Source organism: Capra hircus, chromosome 2, assembly GCF_001704415.2.
Source record: "Capra hircus breed San Clemente chromosome 2, ASM170441v1, whole genome shotgun sequence".
Lineage (NCBI taxonomy): Eukaryota > Metazoa > Chordata > Mammalia > Artiodactyla > Bovidae > Capra > Capra hircus.
Window position 1 is genome coordinate 131,217,946 of NC_030809.1, and position 23,265 is coordinate 131,241,210.

Consider the following 23,265-nt stretch of genomic DNA (forward strand, 5'->3'; position numbering starts at 1 on the left):
GGGAGTGATCCTAATTAAAAGACCATTGGTTCAAGTTCCAGTCAGATTTAGGCTGTGTTCAAGTCCTGGCATGTTGGCTCAAATCCCCATGAGTCACTTCCCATAATTATGGTATTACAGAAGCAGTCTTTTTTAAAATTTATTTTATTATAGTTGATTTACAATGTTCAGTTCCGCTGTACAGCCAAGTGATTCAGTTATACATATATGTACATCCCTTTTCATATTCCTTTACATTATGGCTTATCCCAGGATACTGAATACAGCTTCCTGTACTATACAGCTAATTCTACATTCCCAGTCTTTCTCTCCCTCACCCACCCTCCTTGGTAACAGGTCTGTTCTACAGAAGCCTCTAATGTTTCCTCTTCAAGATAAGACGTTGGAATTCTGTCCTAAGATGCAGTCCTGATGCGGTATCAGAGACGGTACGTCCAAGCACTGACTGTAAGTATACCAACACTTCCTGGCCCAAATGCAGAGCAGATTATGGGTAGGTCCAAGGGCAAGACACCATACGGGGCCTGAGAATGCAGTGCCACTGGCTTCTCAACAGCCGTTACTCAAAAAGCAAACAAAACAAAAAAGGCGACTCTGGAATGCCAAAGTAACCTTCTCACATTACTTCGCAAAAAGATTTCAAAGTTTCCCAGGACCGAGGGGGCCAGTCTACTACCAAGATGGCCCGAGAAGGGATTCTTTCTTCCCCTGCCGTCATCCATGGCGCACAGACACCTGCGGTGTGTCGGTCTGGTGGCGGGGTGAAAAACACCAGGCTCATTTTCTGTTAACAAAACGCACGTGGATGGGCTCCCCTGGCATCAGCAGCCCATGGGTTTTTGCGTGAACAGTTTTAGTCCAAGGAGACGTTTTGATCTCAAAATGTTGAAGCAGCTAAAAAGAGAAAGAGAGAAGGGTTTTAAAACTGAGATAGCAGAAAATCTGCAGTACCTGCACTCTCATCATAGCTCCAGCTGCAGGAAACCAAGGGAACAAGAGATGTGAGGAACAGCGTCTTGTCCTGTTTGGGAGTCTGGCTCATCCAGTGAGCTACTGTGAGGTCCATGGAACAAAGATATGCAGGCAGAATTGAAACTGAGTAGGACTTTGTGGGGTTCCTGGGCACAAAAGCCTTCATGTCCCCCATTTCTTGCTAGAAATAGGCTTCACTAGGCCTCCTTGACCTTCCCTGAGTTCCAAAGAGGGAATCACCCAGTTACTAATTAGCGAAGGGAGGGGATGCAGAAACAAGGGGACGGCAGTCAGAGTCCTGATTCCTCCTCAAGGGACACACATACCAGTATATTAGAGCTCTCCTGCAGAACCAAGGACCCCACCAGGTGGAAGAGGGTAAACTCACGCTGAACACAAGATTCCTGGAGCACCGCCCTGTCAACTTACCATGAACCAATAGAAGAAAGCCATGCACCCTGCAGCCTCACCCCAAATTCTGCCTAGAGAAGTTTCTCCCCCAAACCATTGCCTAGATCAAGAGTTTTGAGCACAAGCCACCCATTCTTCCTACTTGACTCTGTAATAAGCCTTTTACTGCTCCAAAGTCTGACGTTTTAGTTGGTTTGGCCTCATTGTGTGTTGGGCACATGAACTTTGCTTGGTAACAAAATGTTCAAATAACTTATATTTTATTAGCCAGTTCAAAATTCCAACTCTATTCATTCCACTGTAGGTCTAGAAAAAGAAGGAATCAAAGGAGAAAGGAGAAAAGAACAAAGTGAAATTGCAAGGTTTAGAATCTGCAGCCACCTCAGTGGTGGGACACACACAGCTGTCAGGAGGAGGCAGAGCATCCAGACTTCATCCATTACTGTCCTTAATTTAAATATTCTTCATTTGCACCTTTGATTCCATTTCTCACTTCTATGGTTCCAAAGCAGAAGTAGTCCTATCTCTCAGGGTGAAACTGCAAAGTATCTAAATGACCAGCTTTAAAGAGCACCTAAGTATCCATCAGCCTCAAGCACTATCTCCCCATCAACTGGCCATGGCCTGATTTTCAAAATCACCTCTAGGATTAGAGGGAAAAAAAGGCAACCTCCTCTACGGACCTCTGTCAGAACTGCACTGGTCCCTGGAGGGGAGGCAGGGACTGGCTCACAGCCCGTGGGGACAGTGCAGGGGGCAGATAGCCACTCTTCCCTCCCCACTCCAACCACCTAACAGAGCACAGGGGCTGGAGAACTCATATCATCACGTGGGATGCGGACACCCCAACCCGCTCCACCCCGACTCTCCAGCCTCGTCTCCCAGGCAAAGCAACAGTATGCACTGATGGGTCCTTCAGGTGAGCTGGGTAGGGTCAGGCAGGGAGCGGGGGCGCAATGAAGACACAGACCGACTACCCCCTCATCATTGTTAGAGAGCCGAGCGCGATGCCCTGTGTTCAGGCAGATCTAGAACGCTCTGGCATCGAGATGCCGCCACCTCAACACCGAGCCTCTGGCTCTCTGTTCTGACCTCACAGAACGGCTGGCACATCCCCCTGTGGCAGTGGGAGGACTCACACGCACTTCTCACTCTAAGGCCAACATCCCGCATGGATATTCTGCCCTTCTGAATGGCCGCACATGCTCACTGAAAAAGTAAAACTATGCAGGAGGCAAAAAAGCAAAAAACAAGGCCCCCATTCCACTTCAAGACTCCGGCTCCCAAGGAGCAGTGGTGTACCTTCCAAACATTCTCTCTGCAATATGAATGTTCTGTTCCTGATTTCAAGAAAACATGTTACTATTGCAGCATTAAAACCAATCCATCCCCTCCCACAGGCCATAGGCACAGTCTCTGTTCCGTTGGGATAGACACTATTTATTTGCTGAAGGAAAGCCCTTCCATTGTTGCTGTGCTAAGAGATTTTCTTCATGAATGGGTATCGAATTTTATCAGTTATTTTGGGAGATGGTCATAAAATTCTGTCCTTTAATTTCTCCCATTGTGATAAATTCTGTCCTGAGGTGGGCCATCCTTGCATTCCTGAACATACTTGGTTTGGTGACAGGGCATGTCTGTAAAAAAAGAAAAGTAGCTGTCTGCAGTCTTTTCTTGATTTAAAAGCAGTCCTCCACTGCATTTGCAGGTATGCCCTTTCTCTCATCCTTAGCGCTTTTCATCTGTGCCTTTCCTGTTTCATCATTTTCTTGGCAATAACAAATAATGATTCTCCCTCTCTACACTTGCAGTAGAAATGAGAACTCTTGAAGCAAGAACTTCATCAGGTACACAAGTATGTTAACAGAAGCAAATAAAACCCCCGTCCCCACCACCAAACACGCCGTTTCTGACCCTCTCCCTAGTCCACCCATCCGGGCCCTCAGCCGCCTCTTGTCCTTGGCATCCTTGTAACTATCCAAGCCATCAGAGCCAGGAGGCAGTGAGCTCCCTGCCAGCTGTCTGGACAGCTCTCAGCAAGCAATGAACTCTGCCCGTCAGAGATATGCCCACAACATCACTGAGGGAGCCAGGGCCTTCCCAGTTCCTGGGAGCAGGTGTGCAAACCCCAAGGCTGCCACCCAGACTCTGTGCACAGACCACTTTCATCCCTCACACACCCAAGAGGCAGGTATCTGGCCCACTTTGTGGATGAGGAACAGGCTCAGAGAGTTGTGGAGCGGCCTGCCCATGCTGTCGGAACCACAAACTGGCAGAAGTGAGGGGACTGGAGTCCGTGTGCCTGAAGCCGCCATCCCCTCTGCACGGACCTGTCTCCACTTTGTCCACGACTGAGCCTGACTAGTGTCTGCGGGGCTCGTGGCGGGAAGAGACACAACTCGGCCCTGCTGAGCTGCAGCCACTCGCGTGCTCATAGAGACGGGATGACCGCATGACGGTCCAGCCACCCCTTCCACACCAGCCTCCCCTGGCAGTGGCCCCTCACCTCCCCCAAGCCTGCCTCCCCATGCCAACCACCCAGAATCCCCGCCAGGCTGGCCAGGCTTCCCCATCCCTTATGCGCTCTGATGCCATCATCTGCAAAGGTCCCAATCCCTGTGTGTTCTGCCCCGGGCTCCGACAGCCTGCAGGAAACACCTCAGTGACACGGGGGGAAGTGCAGGCGGGAGGCAGGGCGCCTGCCCAGTGCCCCACACCTGCCATGCCACAACGATGGCCAGTGGCTCCAACTCCCTGAGACTGAGCTTTCTTATCAGTGAAAGGGGGAGATGGGTCCCCAGGTCATCCCCTCATGATTCCAAAGCCTGGGGTCAACAGCAGCAGCTCCGGAACCTTGGGCCAACGTTTTCCGTGGCAGGCTTCCCAAATCTGCGGGAAAGGCTAATGGGTAGAGTTTTCTCTACTACAGGTTTCCTTTTATAAAATTTCCTTCAGACATTGTTTACTTCCTGCCACAGCCTGAACTCAGATTCTGTACAAGCACAAAAGTAAACACTTGCACATTTAGAGATTCACATGTAAGGTCTTCTCTCACCAAAACCAAGCCTGCCTGAGGTTTTGAAACCCAAACAAGCTGGAGAACCACCTCCCCGTGTAAAAGGCTGATTCACATAAAATGAGGTGGTGAAGGGGCCTCGGGTGGGGGGGGGGGGCAAGCGTGACATCCTCCCCGGTGACAGTGACGAGAGTGACAAGCTCGGAAGGGAGGAGCCTGGGAGGCCGGGACTCGAACAGCATCCACAGGGGTGGAGCTGTCCCCATGCCCAGCATGTGCATTTTCTTAGACCGAGCGCAGCCCACGGACACTGCCCTCAGAATCACCTGGAACCCACCCCAGACCCACTAAGTGACTCTCTCCATGGCCAGGAGCTCCTGGTGACAGGATGACCCACAGTGTTTGAGGGCCACTCCTGAACACCTCCCGCGCACCCATCTGCAGAGCTCCCATGGGAGCTTCCAATCCCCGCCCACACACACCCATCCCAGTTCTGCCCACGTGACTCCGAGGCGGAAAGAAGCAAGGACAAGGCAGGTGGCCATGTGACTAGAGATGGATCCTGCAGGGAAGGAGGAGGCATTTTAACACATAAACAAGATTTAACAGGAAGCTTGTAAAGTTTTCAAAATTCTTTTTCCTTTTTTCCCGCCTAAGTCTTGATCCAGCTGAGCCCAGTCACCCAGACCAAGCCCACGGGCCACTAAGCCCCCAAGTCTTACCTGGATCACGAGCAGGTGGATCTCCAGCTCTGCAATCCTCCGCCCGATGCAGCTTCGAACCCCATAGCCGAAGGGGATGGACCCGAAGTTGTCAACCCTGCGCAGGTTTCCTTGCCGCAGCCAGCGCTCAGGCCGGAACTCCTTGGCCCGAGGGAAGTTCGCGTCCTCATAGGATGTGGCATAGTGGCAGAGGGCCAGCTGGGTCTGTGCAAACCATAAGAAAAGGAACAAAGAATGGGATGCGGGGAAAGCAGAGCAGAGGCCATAGCCCCCGCTGGACGGACCCTCCAGAGGTGCTCTGGGCTGGGACAAGCCATGTAAGGGCCCAAGAGGCCACACAGACCCAGGATGGTAGGTCCCCCTCCAAAGCACACCCCACCCTGAATGAACCTCAATGCCGCCACAGAGAAGGCAATTCAAGTCCTTCAGAAACTCCCCTTGAGGGACCTACTGCTTTCACGGAGCCTCCAGGGGAGGGAGGGGGGAATGGTCATATGAGCTACAGAAATATCTGACTTTGTTTTTGCCAGAGCAATATCACACAGTCCACACCTCTCTTTGCTCCTAAAGCCCCATCTTCATCCTAAAAACACATGCAGAAGAAAAGGAAATCTACAGATATTCACACAGGAACAAGGACATCCTAAACATGGAAGCAAATTTCCAATCCAGCCTCCCCAGCTCAGCCAGCCCCACTGTGTCCAGCAGACTCACGCCTCTGGGAATCAGATACCCGCCAACAATCAGGTCCTCTTGGGTGACCCGGCCGTTCCCCGGCAGCACTGGAAACAGCCTGCAAAGAGCCAACGGGGGCCAGAAAGGAGTGGAGACTTTCAGAACATTTCACCAAACATTTAAAAGTCGGGATATAATGCCATTTTCATTTTCCAAAAAATAAATGGGCAAATCTTGCAAGGGCCTTATCCTCAGAAGGACCCAAAACAGCCTCACACAACGTTGTAAAGCAATTATCCTCCAGTTAAAAATAAAATTTTTTTAAAAGGTCTCACAGTCAAAAAAGATTACAAAACACAAAGCAAAGCTTCTAATGTGCTGTTATGCTCCCAAGAGGAATAATTCCGAATTTCTGAAATACATGCATGCATGGGAACTCTTTATCAAGGAATAGTTCTTAGGACTCAGGGTTCCAGGAAATAAATTCTGAGAAATATACTTCAATTTTCAGACTCTCTGAGAGGTGACCTATGAAAACTCTGAATATAGTTTTAATAGACAAATACCAGTTAACACACAACTGGCTTTTTTTTTTTTTTTAAGATTAAATAGCATGCTGAAGACTGAGGATGCAATACAACTTGAAACGTCATTAACAAGCCAGGTTTAAGAGAATTATTTCAGTGAGTATTTTGTGAATAACCTTTGTTCCTTGTCACGGCATCCCCTCCATAGAGGAAGTCGGGATCCTGACCCTCACAGGAGGAAGAACCTTCACCAGTCACCTGACCCCACCTCCTCCCATCCAAGGCTGCCCAGTGTCACTTATATCCCGCATGCTCTGGCCTTCCCCGTGTCGGTAGAGCCCTGTCGGGGAGCAGATGAGCCTCACTACTTGGCGTCTCCAGCCCAACTCAGAGGTTCACACAAGACCACAGGATCTTGGAAACACACGTGGTAACTGGCCGAACACCCCAGTACATTCTCCTGACGGTCACTCTGGTTCTGCTTTATCCTTCAAGGAGTGGGAAACGGCTGGTGAAGCGAATGTCCAGAGCGACTGCACAGGTTGAGTGTGGCTCTAAAGATCTTCACGGGCACTTCCCTGTAGTCCAGTGATTAACGTCTCACACGCCCAACGCAGGACACACGTTCAGTTCCTGGCGGGGGAACTCCACCTCACATGCTATGTGGTGTGGCCACAAAAAAAGTGTAATAAAGATCTCAATGAAGAAATGAATTTTTCCAGCTCTAAAACAGAACACCTTTCTCCCGCTCTGAAGAGAGCACAGAGGAAATAAAATGGTCCTGAGTCCCTCCTTCCTAAACATTTCAGCCACCAAGGGTCACTGGAGTACTGGTTTAGGATCCAGTTTTTAAGTCAAAGGCGCAATCCTTATGATGAAGAATCAGACTTAATGGACACAGTTTTTGACATACATTTTGCTGAGCCTTTTACCTCAAGGTTTCCTTAAGCAGAGCTCGGACCAGCGGGACTTTGGGGACGTCTGCGGCCGTGGGAACGTGCCTTTCCCCCAGATTCCTCACGATCTCCCGGTACAGGGCCTGCTGCACTTCTGGGTGCCTTGCGAGGAGATATACTGCCCAGGACAAGGTGAACGATGTCTAAGAAAGAAACCGGCAGACATGGGCACGTGTCTTGAATGAAGCCAAGGATTTCCGTAGCAGGCAACGCTGGGCGTGAGGTCACAAGGAAATAAGTGCAGGTGAAACTCTGTCAGGGCGTTGTATGCCTTGCCCAAACAGAAGACGATTCCCCTAACTCCTCCAGATATCTTGGGAAAGTAGTATCAGCTATGGGATCCAAGTGCTTTTTTCAATAACGAGCTACAGGAAACACTACTTGAGAACTTTTAAAAAATCACTGAAGAGCCGGAATTCCCCGGCAGCCCAGTTAGGGCTCAGTGCTTTTCCTGCCAAGGGCCTGGGTTCAATCCCTGGTCAGGGAACTAAGATCCTGCAAGCCACATGACGTGGCCAAAAATTAAAAATAATTAAAAAAAAAATAATTGAAGAGCAACTCTCCTCCTCTTCCCTGGAGTCTGTGAGCCCACAAGAATGCTGGTCAAGCCTGGAGGTTGTGCCTAGAACTTTCTGTAACCTTCTTTACAAGGGTCACTTGGGTTTTGCTAGGAAGGGCCTGAGGCTGCCCACCAAGCTGAGAACGGCGTGCGCAGGCCCGTGGCTGGGCCAGGCCTGCTCTGGTTGCCCTAATCTAGAGGAGATGTGGGAGTCAGGGAGTGGGGGTGGAGAGGGGGCAGCCACCGGTCTGTTAATGGTCCATTCATTGTTACCGTGTGCTTACCAAGCAAACTACCATATGAGGATTGGACGGCATTTACACAAAGCAGTATCACTGTTTCTACCACTTCTTAGATTGAAGACGGAATTTCTGGTTATTGAGAATAACTCTATTCTATATCCTAGGTTCCAAGATTTTCACTAAAATCAATACTATTATCTACGTGACTATATTTCACTTGCTTGTAAACAAGGACATTCCACAGTAAAGAGCCCTTCCTTTCAACTAAAAAGACTAACTTAAGCAAGTCATTGACATTATTTCCCTCCGATAGATATTACGGATTTTTAGAGGATATAGTCGGTAAGTGTTTATAGGACAAGCTCTACTGTAATACGTAATATAATATGCTAGTTCCTCTTGTAAATGGTAAGGAAATAAATTAGATGCTTCCTACCAAGAGAACAGAAAATTTCTATTAAAATCACAGTTTCATGGAGAAACCAAATGTGGTATAGCCGTACAATGGAATGCTGCTGATGCTGCTGCTAAGTCGCTTCAGTCGTGTACGATTCTGTGCGACCCCATAGACGGCAGCCCACCAGGCTCCGCCGTCCCTGGGATTCTCCAGGCAAGAACACTGGAGTGGGTTGCCATTTCCTTCTCCAGTGCATGGAAGTGAAAAGTGAAAGTGAAGTCGGTCAGTCGTGTCCGACTCTTAGCAACCCCACGGACTGCAGCCCACCAGGCTCCTCTGTCCATGGGATTTTCCAGGCAAGAGTACTGGAGTGGGGGGCCATTGCCTTCTCCATACAATGGAATACTATTCAATAATTGTTGTTCAGTCACTCAGTCGTATCTGACTCTTTGCAAGCCCGTGGACTGCAGCATGCTAGGTGTCCCTGTCCCTCACTATCTCCTGGAGCTTGCTCAAACTCAGGTCCATTGAATCAGTGATGCCAACTATTCAATAATAATAAAAAAGAGAATAAATATCTTTATAGGCAACAACATGCATGAATCTCAAAAATCATTTCACTGTGTGAAGGAAGCCAGACACAAAATACATACCATATGATTCCATTTATATAAATTTCTAGAAAAATGCAAACTGATGTACAGTGTCTGCTATTGCCAGGGGTGGGGGTATGGGAGGGATGGACTGAAATGAGGGTGAAGAACTTGCAGAGATAATAAAAATGTCCAGGATCTTGACTGTGGTGTCGGTTTAAAAAATAATAACATTTGTATTTATACTGTATCTGTCAACAATCTGTATTGAATTGTACCACTTAAATGGACGCAGTTTGTTGTGCACAAATTATGCTACAACAAAGTTGGCTTTTTAAAATAACGTTTTTTTTAAAAATGAGCATAACGTTGCAAGCTTTTGTCTCCTGAGGTTTCCTTCAGGTAGGAATGGGTCCTTTCTGCACTCCCACCTCAATCACGTGGTGATACTCTTAGTTACCACGAGGGGGCAAGAGTACCACACATCTGAATCAGCTTAGGGCTGGGCTGTGCATTCCGACATTCGTTCCCCGCTCAAAGCCACACGGTCACGTTCACACAGTGAATTAGAATTTTCATTGCTGGAACTGACTGCATTGATTAGTTTGCATTTCATATATATACATTTTGTTTTATTGTTGAAGATGATCCATAAGAGTAATGAATTTAGGTGAAGTTTTTCTGCTTTTACTTAAGTGACATCATGTCACTAAAAATGTCAACCATAGGTTTTTTTCTCCCTCTAAAAGGGAGATGCATGCTTTCCTTAAGTCCAGGAAGCACTCGTGTGAAGGAAAAACCTTGAGGTAAGCTTTGCTGTTTCATCTTTCCACCCATTAATCGAAGACAGTAACACATACTTCAGAAGATTCTGTGAGAACAGAAGGAAACTTACAGACATGCACAATCACCACATTCACTGCTTAATCTTCATTATTTCAGGCAACTGACTTTTCCTCCACATTACTGAAAGCCTGGCCCTCCTTTTTCCTATGTCACCACTTTCTTTCTCAACATCCCTGTAGCACCCCCGCCCCAGTCAGGGAACCCGTGGTAACCATCCAGTGTGCAGGTTCCACACTTCCCCCATGCCCAGCAACCGCTCAGAGATGCACCTGGGCGTGGACGGGGGCGGGGGCAAAGCTGGTTTTCCTGACGTGAACGCAGGATACTCGCTTTTCTGCACCTTCATTTCTCACTTAGCAATAGGGTATAGAATTCCCTCCCAATCAGTGGTCAGTGCTTTGTCTCTTTCTGATATTGAGCTATCCGTGGTCATAGTACATTATCCATCTGCTACACTAATTGAATCTATTCACTCAGATTTTATTTTAAATTGATACATTCACATATTAAGGCAAACTGCTTATTAAACATTTCTTTCTTTACGCTTCCTTTAGCAGGTTTTGAAGTTATGCTGGCCTTATCAAATGAACTGGGGAGTTTTCCACAACCCAGAATATTTTAGGTGATAAATAAGAGGGCTTTTCACATCGGTGCCCTTTGCATTTCTGATATTATGAAACAATGGAGAAACGTTTGCAAATCAGGATTTTAAACTTTAAAGCATATTATGTAGCATGGGAACTCTAGTTAATGCTCTCTGGTGACCTAAATGGGAAGGCAACCCAAGGAAGAGGGGGTATACATAAACATGCGGCCGATTCACTTTGCTGTATAGCAGAAACTAACACAACATTGGAAAGCAACTATACTCCAATAAAAAAGTCATAAAATTCTTTAAAAAATTGTTACTTTGTGTGCATGATTGTGGAACTGGGTTATGTTCTTTACAGAATTCACTGTGCACCTTAGTTTTACATTTTACATATTTTTTTGAAAGAAAAAAGTGGCGTTTTCTTCTGCAGATGTGCAGCAGCGAAGCAGACGTTCAGCTGGTACAAACATGCACAGTCCTTTTAAAGTATCTGCCATCCGTCGGATTTCTTGGAAAGGTCCTAGACTCTAACCATTTTGTGTCTGTTGAGAAAGAAGGAAACGAGAGCTCACCGTGTCTACACCGGCCAGCAGCATCTCAGTCATGTTGGCGTAGATTTCCTCCAGGGTCAGTTCCTGGCTGAGGAAGAGGTAGGTGAGCAGCCCTCCTCTCACTCTCTCCCCTCTTTCCATCTGGCAGCGTATGTCGCGCAGCTTGTTGTCAACATGAATTTGGCCTGTTTGAAAACAGTGTTTCTTTTGAAAGAAGTTTGGTTAAGAATCACCTCTTCAAGTGATACAAATGAAATTATTTACAAAACAGACTCACAGAACTTACAGTGGGGGAGGGCAACTAGGGCAAGACGGGAGGATAGGACAATTAGGGAGCCGGGGATGGACATGTACACAGCGCTATGTTTAACATGGACAACCAACAAGCCTTCTTGCATGGCACATGGAACGCTGCTCGAGGCCATGCGGCAGCCTGGAGGGGAGCGGGGTTTGGGGAGGATGGATTCATGTTATGTGTGTGGCTCAGTGCCTTCGCTGTCCACCTGAATCTAACACAGTGCTGCCAATCAGCTATACTCCAGTACAAAATAAAACGTTTTTTTAAAAAAAGAATCTCAACGCATGTAAGAATTAAAGATTTTAAAATTTAAAAAATAAAAAACTAAAAAAATTAAAAAAAAAAAAAAAAAAAGAATCCCCTCTTCGGTCTCAATTCCCTCTTCATCCCTCCAATAACTTCTCTCAATTTTTGACAGGTTCAGAGGCTAGACAGCCCCCACTGGCATACTGCCAACCTTGGAACTTCGTCCATATGCTTGTCTGTATAAATGAATAACGGTTGGGAACTGCCTTCTATTTGCAAGGTGGGATGCTACTGGTTCATGAATTGTTGAATAAACCCAACTAGGTACTTACATATACTCCAAAGAAAGAAAGATAAATATCTCTTCTTTTTGTAAAGTAATCTATAAAGTATTTGCAAATGTTCCTTTTTCTACTGTAATAGCCAAAAAAGCTGTGGCGTAACAAGAACATAGACCCTTTTTCTCCCACTGTGTTTCCAGAAGGGAGAATGAATGTGGAGAAGGGCCAAATTACTGCAGAAAGATGCTAGCGTGCTACATATGGCAGAACCTGTGTACGCAAATGGGGGAATTTCCTAGCAGCCCAACCGCTACGACTCCAAGCTTTCACCGGAGGGGGTGAAGTTCAATCCCTGGTCAGGGAACTAAGATCCCCACAAGCAGCACAGTTTGGCCAAAAAAAAAGAGAGAAATCAGATGAATGCTGACCTCCAAGACACTTCTTGCAATGTTAATATTATTCTAAAAACATTGTTCTAGACATCTTGGAAATCTTGCACTTTGAAAATTCTTTTATACGAAAATGTTTAACCCGATCAGAAAACTAATCTTACTTTGTTCATCTCAACTTGGGGTGGAGCAAAATGGTTTCTCCCAGCTTGTTTTCACCCAGTAAGCAACAGATGAATTTGTCTCTGTCCAAAAGAGCCGCCATTGAGAATGTTTCAGTGATTTAAGCAATGACAGAATGTTGGACTAAAGACATCATCTCCCATAGACAACACTTACTTGCACCTATCCCACGCATGTCGGTTAAAATTAAAAGAGTTTAAAAATGAGAAATCAATCACGTTACTTGTGGTCACAACCCACGTGCTTTTTGCTCCTTCAGAAAACCAGGCTGAAAGTTCTTGAGTCCAAACAGCACATAACTTCACCAGGGCATCCCCTGCAGTGATCCCACTGTCTGTGTGCGTGTGAGACACACAAGCAGCGGGGAGGTCAGGCCCACCCAGCTCCACAGCAGGTGCCCCCACTCTTCTCTTACTGAATTTGAAGAGTCCATCCCAGGACCTGCAGAATTCCTGCCAGGGTTTGGGGATGAGCAGGCGGAGCCACCTGGGGATGGCGCCAGCATACATGGAGGTCTTGAACGTGCAGAACATGAGCGCCAGGGCCTCGATGTAGTCCGCGGTCAACTGCGGGATGCTGTTGCCCAGGCAGCCCAGGCGACTCTCATAAAGAATGGTGGCCACTCCTGCACAGGGGAGAGGTTACAGCTTTTCTCCTTCAAGATTATCCACAGAAGCCACATGAGCTACCTGGCCATAAAAATAGCTCCCAAAGTCGTCCATTGGCTACCCCCGAGGTTTTCCTCTATCAGGTTCTGATCCTCAGGACGTTGTGCGCTCAGCCTCACCATGCCCTCAGTTCAAGTCTGTTCAAGACCCAGGAAGCAAAATTCCCAACCTTTCAGCCAATTGCTCGAGTTTGGGGAGTTAAAAGGTGGCTCTTCCTGGCCACACATCGGGGAGCCCCAGACCCGAGAGCTAAGAGGGCAGAGGAAAGGGCTGCCAAGAACCAGGGATTTCTTCTCTGGTGATTTTGTGACTATTTTTAGAGAACATTAATGCCAGAACTTTAAAAAGTTAACTTGAAGATTAAATTTGAAGCAAGCTCAACTCATTTTTTAACGGGAAACCTGCACTTCCTTGGTGGTCCAGTGGGTAAGACTCTGCACTCTCACTGCAAGGGACATGGGTGCAATCCTCAGCCTGCGAATAAATAGTGAAAGTGGGAAACCTGATAGAATTCCCAAACAACTCAGGTTCAGAAAAAACGTTAGGTATGCTACCTTTTTTTTTTTAAGTAAAAAGAAGACTCACATGTATTTCTTTGTACGTATGTAAAATATCCCTTGAAGAAACTGGTGACCTAGCTGGGTCAGGAGAGAAGGAAACCTTTCCAGGAGCACCTTTTGGGTTTGGTTTTTGAACCATGGGAATGTACTACCCATCTAACAAGGGTTTTAAAAGCTAGAATGACTGTAGTACACACCCTCTCAATTTCTGCTGCGTCTTTTAAGTTTGGCGGCGCCAGGTCTTGGTTGCAGCATGCGGGATCTAATACCCTGCCCGGGGATCAAACGGGCTCCCTGCATTAAGAGTGCAGAGTCTTACCCACTGGGCACCCAGGGAAGTCCCTCTGTTCTTTTTAAATTGTGCTAAAACAAAATGTGTAGTAATTAGGAGCATGGTTCTTGAGTTAGAGAGGCCTGAATTTGAAACAAAGTTTCTGCCATTAAAAATGGACAGTAGTTTTTCCGTTTCCCCATTTGTAACACAGTGGTGGTCAATCTGGTCCCCTTAGCACTGTGAGGATTACACATACATACATATGGGGCTTAGCGCATTGTTTGGGACGCAGAAAATGCTCAATGATAGCAAACATATTTTGGCAAACGTCCATTCTTCCGTCTCCCCACCACCTGAATTCACTTCACTTCACCTTCCATTGAGTATTTGAAGAAAAGGTCATTGATGTTGGTCACTGTATCTCCATCTCCCGCCTGGCTCTTGAGGAAGTAGATTCTTTCAATTAAATCAGCAATAACTTGGTTGATTTCTCCTGCAAAAATGGCCACATCTTTCGGTTTCAGAATTCTTTGTCTCAACACACTTCTCATCTTGAGCCACTGTTCACCCTCCCTAGAATAAAGTGAATTCCAAATAATCTTACTTATATCAATATTCTGGGAAAGAATTAAGACTATCTCTGCATAAATGTCCTAGCAATAGTCAACAAGATCTGCCAGTCCCAATGGAATGATGATCGGATAGACACCGCAAAGAGGGGAGTGATGGCGTCACTCCCCAGCTCATGTGTAAGGACACACATATAAGGGCAAGCAGGCAAGAATCTCTGGACTGATGGGAACTGGGCCAGGGGGTCGGCGGATGCACTGGGCCCTCCCCCCTGCTTGAGGCTCTGCCGATTCACTCTCGGAAGACACAAAGGTGTATGAAACCAAAATAATAACCATAGCGGTTATGAGACGGGAATATCACAAGGCAATAAATGCTGACGTTCCGAGACCCTCCTGGAGGTCTCCTGCAATAGCTCGCCACCCTTACCCCAGTCCACAGATGGGCTCTGCGAGCGTCAGCCACCTTGGTGGTCATCACGTGGACACCTAAAGCCACGAAGTGTTGCTTGAGACACAGCTTCTCGCCATCACTCGGTCAGTGGGGCCTCCCACCTGTCCCTGCCATCAGGTCTCTTCCCAGAGGATTTCAGGAGATCTCAGGGGACCACACAAGAGGCTCTTCTGAGACTGTTCCCCTGGGAGTTCCGTGCTTTATTAATAGCTGGTTTTAGGAGCCGGGTAATTCAGGGAGGGCGTCTCCCCGGCTTCCTGCTCCTGCTGAGGCTCCGCCTGGCTCCACATACTCACGCAGAGATGAGGCCAGTGGATCTGCCCCGCAGGTCTCGATACTCCTGCCAGGACCCCATGTTGGCTCTCTGGGGCGAAGCCCCCTCCGCGCGGAGCACCTGAGCCACCAGCTCTCGGTCTGCAACAGATACTACAAACTGAGGACCAAAGTGAGACTTGAAGATTTTTCCATATTCCCGTGTGTGCTTCTGCTGCAATACCAAGGAGAAATCGAAACAGTAAAAAACACACAGACACGGCGCACCCTCAATACAGACCCTCCTAGGTGTCGGGGGGCCGCACACTGGGGCGAGGGAAGCTCTGCACCATAGAGAGCCGATCAGAGCGGCCGCTTTACTTGTGGTTATCAAGGGGGAAAGGAGCGGGGAGGGAAAACCTGGGAGACCGGGGTTGATGTACACACACTATTAAATATAAAATAGGTGACTAATAAGGACCTGTGGCATAGCACAGGGAGCTCTACTCAGTACTCTGTAATGACCTGTAAGGGAAGAGAATCTGAAAAAGACTGGATAACAACGTATGTCTAACTAAGTCACGGTACTATACACTTGAAACTAACACAGCATTGTAATTCAACTATACTCCAGTAAAAGTTAATTTTAAAAAAAGAAGGCCACTTTAAATATTCTTGAGATAAACATATTTTCACATCATTAATCATATTCACAGAAGTTTTCTTAATTCTTTAAAGATGTGTATTTAAAAATAACTTAAGTGTGTGAAGCAACAAGAGAGGAATGGGGGTGTAGATGAACTAACTGTCCTCTGAGTCAAACGTGCTCTGCCGGCTCCTTTCCCTTAGGCCCTCAGCAGCCCACCAAGCCTGCCCCCTAGAAGAAAGCTCCCTGTGAGCAATGTGTAATGAACTTGTGAAAATACCTACAGCAAGAAAATGGAAGAAAAGGCACCCAGATTAGAAAGGGAAAAATAAAGCTATCACTATTCACTGATGCCATGATCTCACAGATAGACAATTCTAAGATACGTGCTAAAAAAAAAAAAAATCAGAACTAACAAATATGTTCAGTAAGCTTACAGAATATAAGATCAATATACAAAAATAAAATTGTATTTCCATATACTGGCAATGAACAACCCAAAAATAAAATTAAGAAAACAATTCCATTTGCAATAACATCATAAAGAATAAAACATTTGGGAACATAGTTAATAAAAGAATTGCAAAACTTACACTCTGAAAATTACAAAAATCATTGAAAGAAATGAAAGAAAATGTACATAAATGCAAAGATAATCCATGTTAAAGGAAAGAAAAACAATATGATTAAGATGGTAATACCTCCCAAACCGACTCATAAAGTCAGCATAATGCCTATCAGAATTCCAGCCGCTCAGAACAGCAAACACAATCTTTTTAAAAAAAGCAAAGTTGAAGGCCTAACATTTCCCTGTTTCAAAGGTCACTGTGAAAATAATGAAGACAGTGTGACATTGGCCTGAGGATGGACATCTAAACCACTGGAATGATTGATAGCTCAGAGATAAACCCATACATCTGCGGACAACTGACCATCGACAAGGGTGTGAAGACAATTTAATGGGGAAGAATAGACTCTTTGACAAACGATGCTGGGAAAATCGGACAGCGACAAACAAAAAATAAGGCGTACCCTAGTCTCATACCACATTCAAAAACTACCTCAAAATGGACCAAGGACCAAAACATCAGTGCCAAACCCACAAGACTCTAAGAGGAAAACACCGGGATAAATATTCATGACCTAAGATTTGGCAGTAGTGTCTTAAGATATGATACCAAAAGCATGAGCAACAAAGGAAAAAATAGATGTTTGGACATCAGCACAATTTGTGAATGTGTTTCACTACCAAGAAAGTGAAAGACAATGCCTAGAATGGGGAAAATATTTGCAAAGTACATATGGATAAGAGATTTATGTCTAGAATATATAAGAAACGATTACAACCCAACAGAGAAGAAACCAAATCAATTAAAAAACTGGGCAATTATTTGAATGGACACTTCTCTAAAGAAGGTCTCAAAATGTCTAATACTCACATGGAAGAAGCTCAACATCATTAGTCACTAGGGACACGTAAACCAGAACCACAATATCACTTTGCATGCACTAATATGCTTATAATCAAAGGACAGGCAGTAGTAAGTACTAGCAAGAATGCGGAGAAATCAAAACCTTCTTGCACTGCTGATGGAAGGTAAAATAATGCAGCTACTTTAGAACAGTCTATACAGAGTTACTATTTGACACAGCAATCTCACTCCAAGAAATAGACCCCAAAGAAATGAAAACATGTGTCTGCAAAAGAAACTTACACTGAATATTCCTAGCAGCATTAATTGTAACAGTCAAAAGGTAGAAACAATCCAAATGTCTATCAGCTGATGAATGAATAAGCAAAATGTGGTCTGTCCATACACTGGAATATTATTTATCCATAAACAGGAATTAGGTACTGATACATGTCACAACATGGGGGAACCTTGAAAACTTGATGCTCAGTGAAAGAAGCTAAACATGAAAGACCACATATTATATGATTCTATTCATATAAAACGTTCAGAATAGGCTAATCTATAAAGATAGAAAGTAAATCATCAGTAGTCGCTTAAGGCTGGGGGGAATGGAGGGTTGGTGAGTAATAGCTAAAGGATACTATATTGTATTCTCTAGGGTTTCTTTTTAAGGTTATGCAAATGTTCTATATTTGTTTGTGGTGATGGCTGTATACTTCAAGTGAGAGAACTGTATGATATGTGAATTATATCTCAACGAAGTTGTTACCAAAAAAGGAAATCACAATAAATGTAAACGAGTTAATCTGTCCGGTTAAATAACTAAGGAAGGAAGGAGAAAGGATTAAAGGCAAGTGCCCTCCAGCATGGCTCAGCATGACAAAGGCAGGGCTGAGCACGGCGGAAATGACTGCATTGCTCTTTGGCATCCGCCAGCGTTTCTTATCACCCCAACTCTCAGCCACGGAAACGGCAGGCCATCACTCCCCTCGTCTGCTCTCGGGTGGAAGCTGTTTGCTCTCTACGGGCCTGGCTGAAGCCCCGCTGCCTGGAGATGAAGACACTCAGACTCAGCTGGGGTGTGTCAGGTGCCAAAGGACCACTCCCCTAACCAACAGGTGGCCCCAGAAGGGCGTTTCTCCAGGTCTCTGATAGGATGGCCGTTATAGGAAGGACCGGGAGAGGGGCCGTTCCTCAGGGAAATCCAGCTACTGAATGGGCACGGTCAGACAAGGGAGACCAAGGGGCAGACAGAACTAGATGACGGACACGAGCTTATGGCCCTTTCAGTGGTGGGCCACGGAATGATACAGTCAGCCAGACTCAGTTTGTTTAGCCAGCTGGAGCACAAACTCTGGAGTTGGCATCTCAAGTCACAGATGCGTGACCTTGGGAAGTTAGGTTTCACTGTGCCTCAGTTTCCTCATCTGCAAAATGGAGAAATAATAGAAATTACCTCCCAGAGAGGACTTAGAACTGTGCCTGGGCAACCATGAAAAGAGTTCTAGAAGTGTCTATTCTTCTTATGTATTGGTTATTACTACAGCTTACAAAGCCCTTCCACAGCCCTGATCTCATGGCTTCACAATAACCCATGAGACGCACGCCGAATGTTAGACGTCTGCACAGAGGAGGAAACCGCAGTCCACAGAGAATAACTGATTGGCCAAGACTCCACAGGTGTTTGCAGATCCCTGGTACGTAACTCGGGACCCTCCCACTCTGTCACACCAGGCACCCTGATCACTTCTTATGTATTGGTTATCACTACCGCTTACAAAGCCCTGATCACTGTCTGCTCTGCCGCTAACTAGCTGTGTGACTGTGGCCAAGTCACTCACCCAAGACTCTGGGTGTTTGCCACATGTAATGTGAAAGACCTGGATCCTATAGCTGGCATTCTGTGATTACAAGCAGAGTGAAAGGGAACTGGAGTTGAGATAACAGAATAATTCTCTTCCTCCTGAGAACGGCAGTAGGGGTGATCTGGGGAGCACCGCGAAAGGGTTATACTAGAACCTTATCCAGTCTAGAGCAACCTGTATTAAACATGCCAACAAATAATAAATAATGTTTTTACCATATTTGAAAACTATCATCCTGATATCTTATGTTCAGATTCCACATGGAAAAGAGAGGAAATCATTTTTGATCCCTAGAAACATGTCTGGGAAGAAATTGCGTAGGGGTCATGTGGCAGATGGCAAGAGGGGGGCCGACTGGAATTTTAGTCAAATTAAAATTGCTCCTCTTGCTCCACAGTCTTTTTCTATCAGGGAAATTTCTGCTCCTCCAACGGTAGCCCTGGCCTCTGCACCATCCGGTAGGTTAACGGTTGAGGGATGAATGACCGAAACCCGGGTAGATGGTTACAAAGACTTCCTCTGAGAAGTTTCTGAAGGTTGAACGGTAAGCTTTGAACAAAAGGAAGGGAGTAGCGGGGGTGGAGGGTGTTCTCCGAAGAGGTCAAAAGGCCCAGGTCCCAGAAATGACAGCCGGTGCTGGGGTGGCAGCCCTGAGAAGACGACGGGCCAGAGTGGGCAGCAGCTGCCCGGCAAGTGAGAGAGACCGGATCTGCCGGCCTTCAAGGTGAGGGTCACCTTGCAATTAAAGGTTTGAGGTGGGCACGGGAAGGGCAAAACTCTGCGTCAGCGTGAGCCACCGGAGGATGAGCGGGCTCCCCTACACTCCGACAGGGTTGTTGGACCGGTTGGGTTCTTCCTAAGGCCCTGCCCAGCCCTGGCTTGACGCCGAGATTCAGGAACCCTCGTCTGTCTTCTCATCACTTACAGGTTACATAACCCGGAGCCTCCGAACCCCCGCTATTTGGGGGATTTTGTTTTTCGATTATGAAACACCAGCAAAGAGGGCTAAAAGCATATGCAACAAGCGCTCGGCCGCGAGAAGACCCGCAGGGCTGCGGGCCGCCGGGGAGAGGGGGTCCTGGGGCGCCCCCGGCCGGCGCCTTGCCCTCGGGCGCCCCTCCTCGGGCGGCTCGGAGCGCGGTCCGCGGCGCGCCGCCCAGGGCGCCCTCCCGGCGTCTCCGGGTGGGACGGCCCTCCCGAGGTGCCGGCGCGCCGCCGGGGTCCTCTGCGGGCCCTCCCCGGCGCCCCTCCCGAGGTGCCGGCGCGCCGCCGGGGTCCTCTCCGGGCCTCCCCGGCGCCCCTCCCGAGGTGCCGGCGCGCCGCCGGGGTCCTCTGCGGGCCCTCCCCGGCGCCCCTCCCGAGGTGCCGGCGCGCCGCCGGGGTCCTCTGCGGGCCTCCCCGGCGCCCCTGCGCCGCCCCCTCTCCCGGGGTCTTTCCCGAGCTCCCCGCGCTTCCCTCGCCGGCGTCTCTCCCGGCGCCCCGTCCCCGGCGCCCTCCCGCCGGAGAGGGCCCCCGCGCGCCGCTACCTGGATCTCGTGGATGCGGCTGAAGCCGTCCTTCCCGAAGAACTCCACCAGGTTGGCGAGCGTCCGCGGCCCCGGCATGGCGGCGAGGCTCCGGGGCCCCTCTGCCCGGCCCCCGGCCTGCGACGGCCCCGGCCGCCCCGCTCCTTTGTCCTCGGCGCGCGCCCGCGCCGGGAGCCCGGAGCCGGCCCGCCGGGGCTGCCCAGCGTCCCAGCCGCCCAGGAGCCCGCCCCGCGCGGCCGCCGGGCTCGGACGGGCTTTCAGGATCCGCTCCAGCAGAGCCATTGCGATCCCGCGCGTTGGTCTTGTTTGAGCGGTTTTTTTGTTTCGAGGGCTGCTCTTTGAGGTTACTCTCTGCTCCGTTTTAACTTGTTCGAGCGGCGCTCCTTCGAAGTACTACGGGCCGGGCATCAGTTTACACAGACTTTTATTGAACGCTCCCTCCCCTAAGGCTGGGGAAAAGGGGGTGGTCTGTGATTAGACTGCAACAGAAATGAAGCGATTTTAATTTTTTTCTTCACATCGATTAATTGAGCGTTCCTTGAGACCGCAAAGTTTTAAGGTCAATCCCACTTCCAAGCATGGCCAAAAAAAGAAGTCGACTGAGATTTTTCACATTATTTCCTTCCTTAAAAATTACCTTTGATGAAAGAAAGCTAATTTGCTCCTTTTGTATTTTAAAACGTGTTCTTTGTGATTTCAAGTTATGCAATTATAGTTTGATCCCGAAATGAGAACAAAAATGTTAGATGACTTTGCGATCCCTCACAGTATTGTAAAATGACCACATTATTACTTTAGCGCAAGTTTTCATAATGAAAAATACGCTGCCTCTATTGATGGTTTTATAGGTCTCCTTAATTTTATCCCAGCACGCGGTACAGACTGGAAGTGCTAGTGAGGACCTGTGGTGAGGGGTGAGTGGCTTCTTGAACATTTGGTGTTTTTTGTCTCCAGCAAGGATTGGTCCTGTTGCACAATGCCTAGAGAAATGAACACACCTCCAGGCGAAAATGAGAAGGAAGAGGACTTTGCTAACACAGGTTCAAATCGCAATGCCAAGCTGCACAGGAAAGTGGGCCGTAAAGGAGGTGCTTGGCACAGGAGGGGCAAGAAATGTGTCATCTGGTTTCAGGAAGGCAGCCCAGATCCTGAACTAGTTCTTCAACAACTTACTCTGAAAGCTGAGAACATTATTCAAAGATTGCAGGCAGTTTGTGCTCCTACATCTAAATGTGTTTTTTTTAAGCCTACAAAATATTGCTACTTTTTGATTTGTAGTTTATACCTTTACAACTCTGCTAAATGTGCATTTCATTTAAAAGTAGGTAAGTGAAGCAAAGAAGACCATAGTTTCTAACCAGTACTTACTTATTCCATTTTTAGGAAGTACTTAGCAACTGTTATTTATAAGGTACTATTGCTGTAAGGGACTCAAAGTGTAAGATATTAATCCTGCCTTCAAGGAGCTCATAACCCACAAGAGGAATAAAACAGTGCGCACACACCAGATTAGCATAAGTGCCGTGCAACTGATAGAGAATATGATTGGAATTTGTGGGGAGGAGAGATCACACCCCCTACTAGGGTAGGAAAGAGCAGTGCAGTAGAGAGCCCTTCTGAAGGAAGGAGTCTTTTAGGCAGGGTTTGAAGAGAGGGCTCAACTTTAACAGGCAGAAGTGGGGTAGCAATTCAGCTAGAAGGCAGGGTATGAAGAATGGCACAGTCGCTTTGTTCCTAGAGATGTTTTGAAGTATTTTTGAGGGTTACTGCTCCTCAGGAACAAAGAAATCATTAAAGAGCCATATATATATAAAAGGTGATTCAGTCTACTCTACATAAACAACGGCTAAAGACAGATTTATATATATAATGAATTAAACACAGCCAGTTCTCCATTAGGGTAATTAAGGTAAAGACTTCAGTAAGGAGAGGAAAGGGACAGAGAGTAAGAGGGTGTGAAGAAGTTCGGGAAGGAAGGAAGGTTTAAGTACACAGACACAGGTTTTCATTGAGCGTCCTTGCTCTCGGCTCTTCTAGCTTCATAACTGCAGATGCAAATAAAGTTGTCTGCTCTTGATATTTGCTCAGGCTTGCCTCAGAGGTTAAAGCGTCTGCCTGCAAGGCGGGAGACCCAGGTTCAATCCCTGGGTCGGGAAGATCCCCTGGAGAAGGAAATGGCAACCCACTCCAGTACTCTTGCCTGGAGAATCCCATGGACGGAGGAGCCTGGTAGGTTACAGTTCATGGGGTCGCAAAGAGTCGGACACAACTAAGCGACTTCACTCACTCACAGTGAAAATAAGCAAAATGCTATTTTAGAGTCTCAGTTTGTTGGTATAAATTGTCAAGCTGAAATTCTGCAATGGAACAGTATACTATCCTGTAGCTAATTATTATAGCGGGAAACACATTTGAATCCAGACATAGAATAAATCACTTAGATTGGGGGAATTTTTTGTGTGATAATCAAAAGTAATTATAAAAGTAACTATTACTTTGGTCTATCCAGGTTTCTTCTCATGAATATTGCTTTGTTGTTTTTTTAAAGATTTTTTGATATGGACCATTTTTAAAGTCTTT

The 23,265-nt window shown here is 47.1% G+C and overlaps 1 protein-coding gene across 3 annotated transcripts; it reads right to left on the bottom strand.

Moving 5' to 3' along the window:
* LOC102179328 (cytochrome P450 27C1) lies at positions 134-20,809 on the bottom strand. 3 transcript variants are annotated; one of them, XM_018065782.1, is made up of 9 exons: positions 20,686-20,809; positions 15,278-15,395; positions 14,332-14,451; positions 12,872-13,081; positions 11,081-11,244; positions 7,256-7,422; positions 5,855-5,914; positions 5,122-5,325; positions 134-894 (listed from the first exon to the last, which is right to left on the bottom strand). In XM_018065782.1, exons 1-8 carry the CDS (start codon positions 20,761-20,763, stop codon positions 5,127-5,129), a joined length of 1,116 nt encoding a protein of 371 aa, XP_017921271.1. In that variant the 5' UTR covers positions 20,764-20,809; the 3' UTR covers positions 134-894; positions 5,122-5,126. The 3 variants fall into 3 exon arrangements, with proteins under 3 accessions (XP_017921271.1, XP_017921263.1, XP_017921268.1); XM_018065774.1 differs by having other exon boundaries at positions 5,836-5,914; positions 20,686-20,808; XM_018065779.1 differs by having other exon boundaries at positions 5,836-5,914; positions 14,332-14,531; positions 20,686-20,769.

Coding starts and splice junctions, on each gene's coding strand:
- LOC102179328 (XM_018065774.1), bottom strand. CDS start 20,763: ATGCCGGGGCCGCGGACGCTCGCCAACCTGGTGGAGTTCTTCGGGAAG. Junction 15,396..20,685: donor GCCGCATCCACGAGATCCAG/GTAGCGGCGCGC, acceptor TATCTGTTGCAG/ACCGAGAGCTGGTGGCTCAG. Junction 895..5,121: donor TCCACCTGCTCGTGATCCAG/GTAAGACTTGGG, acceptor TTCTCTTTTTAG/CTGCTTCAACATTTTGAGAT.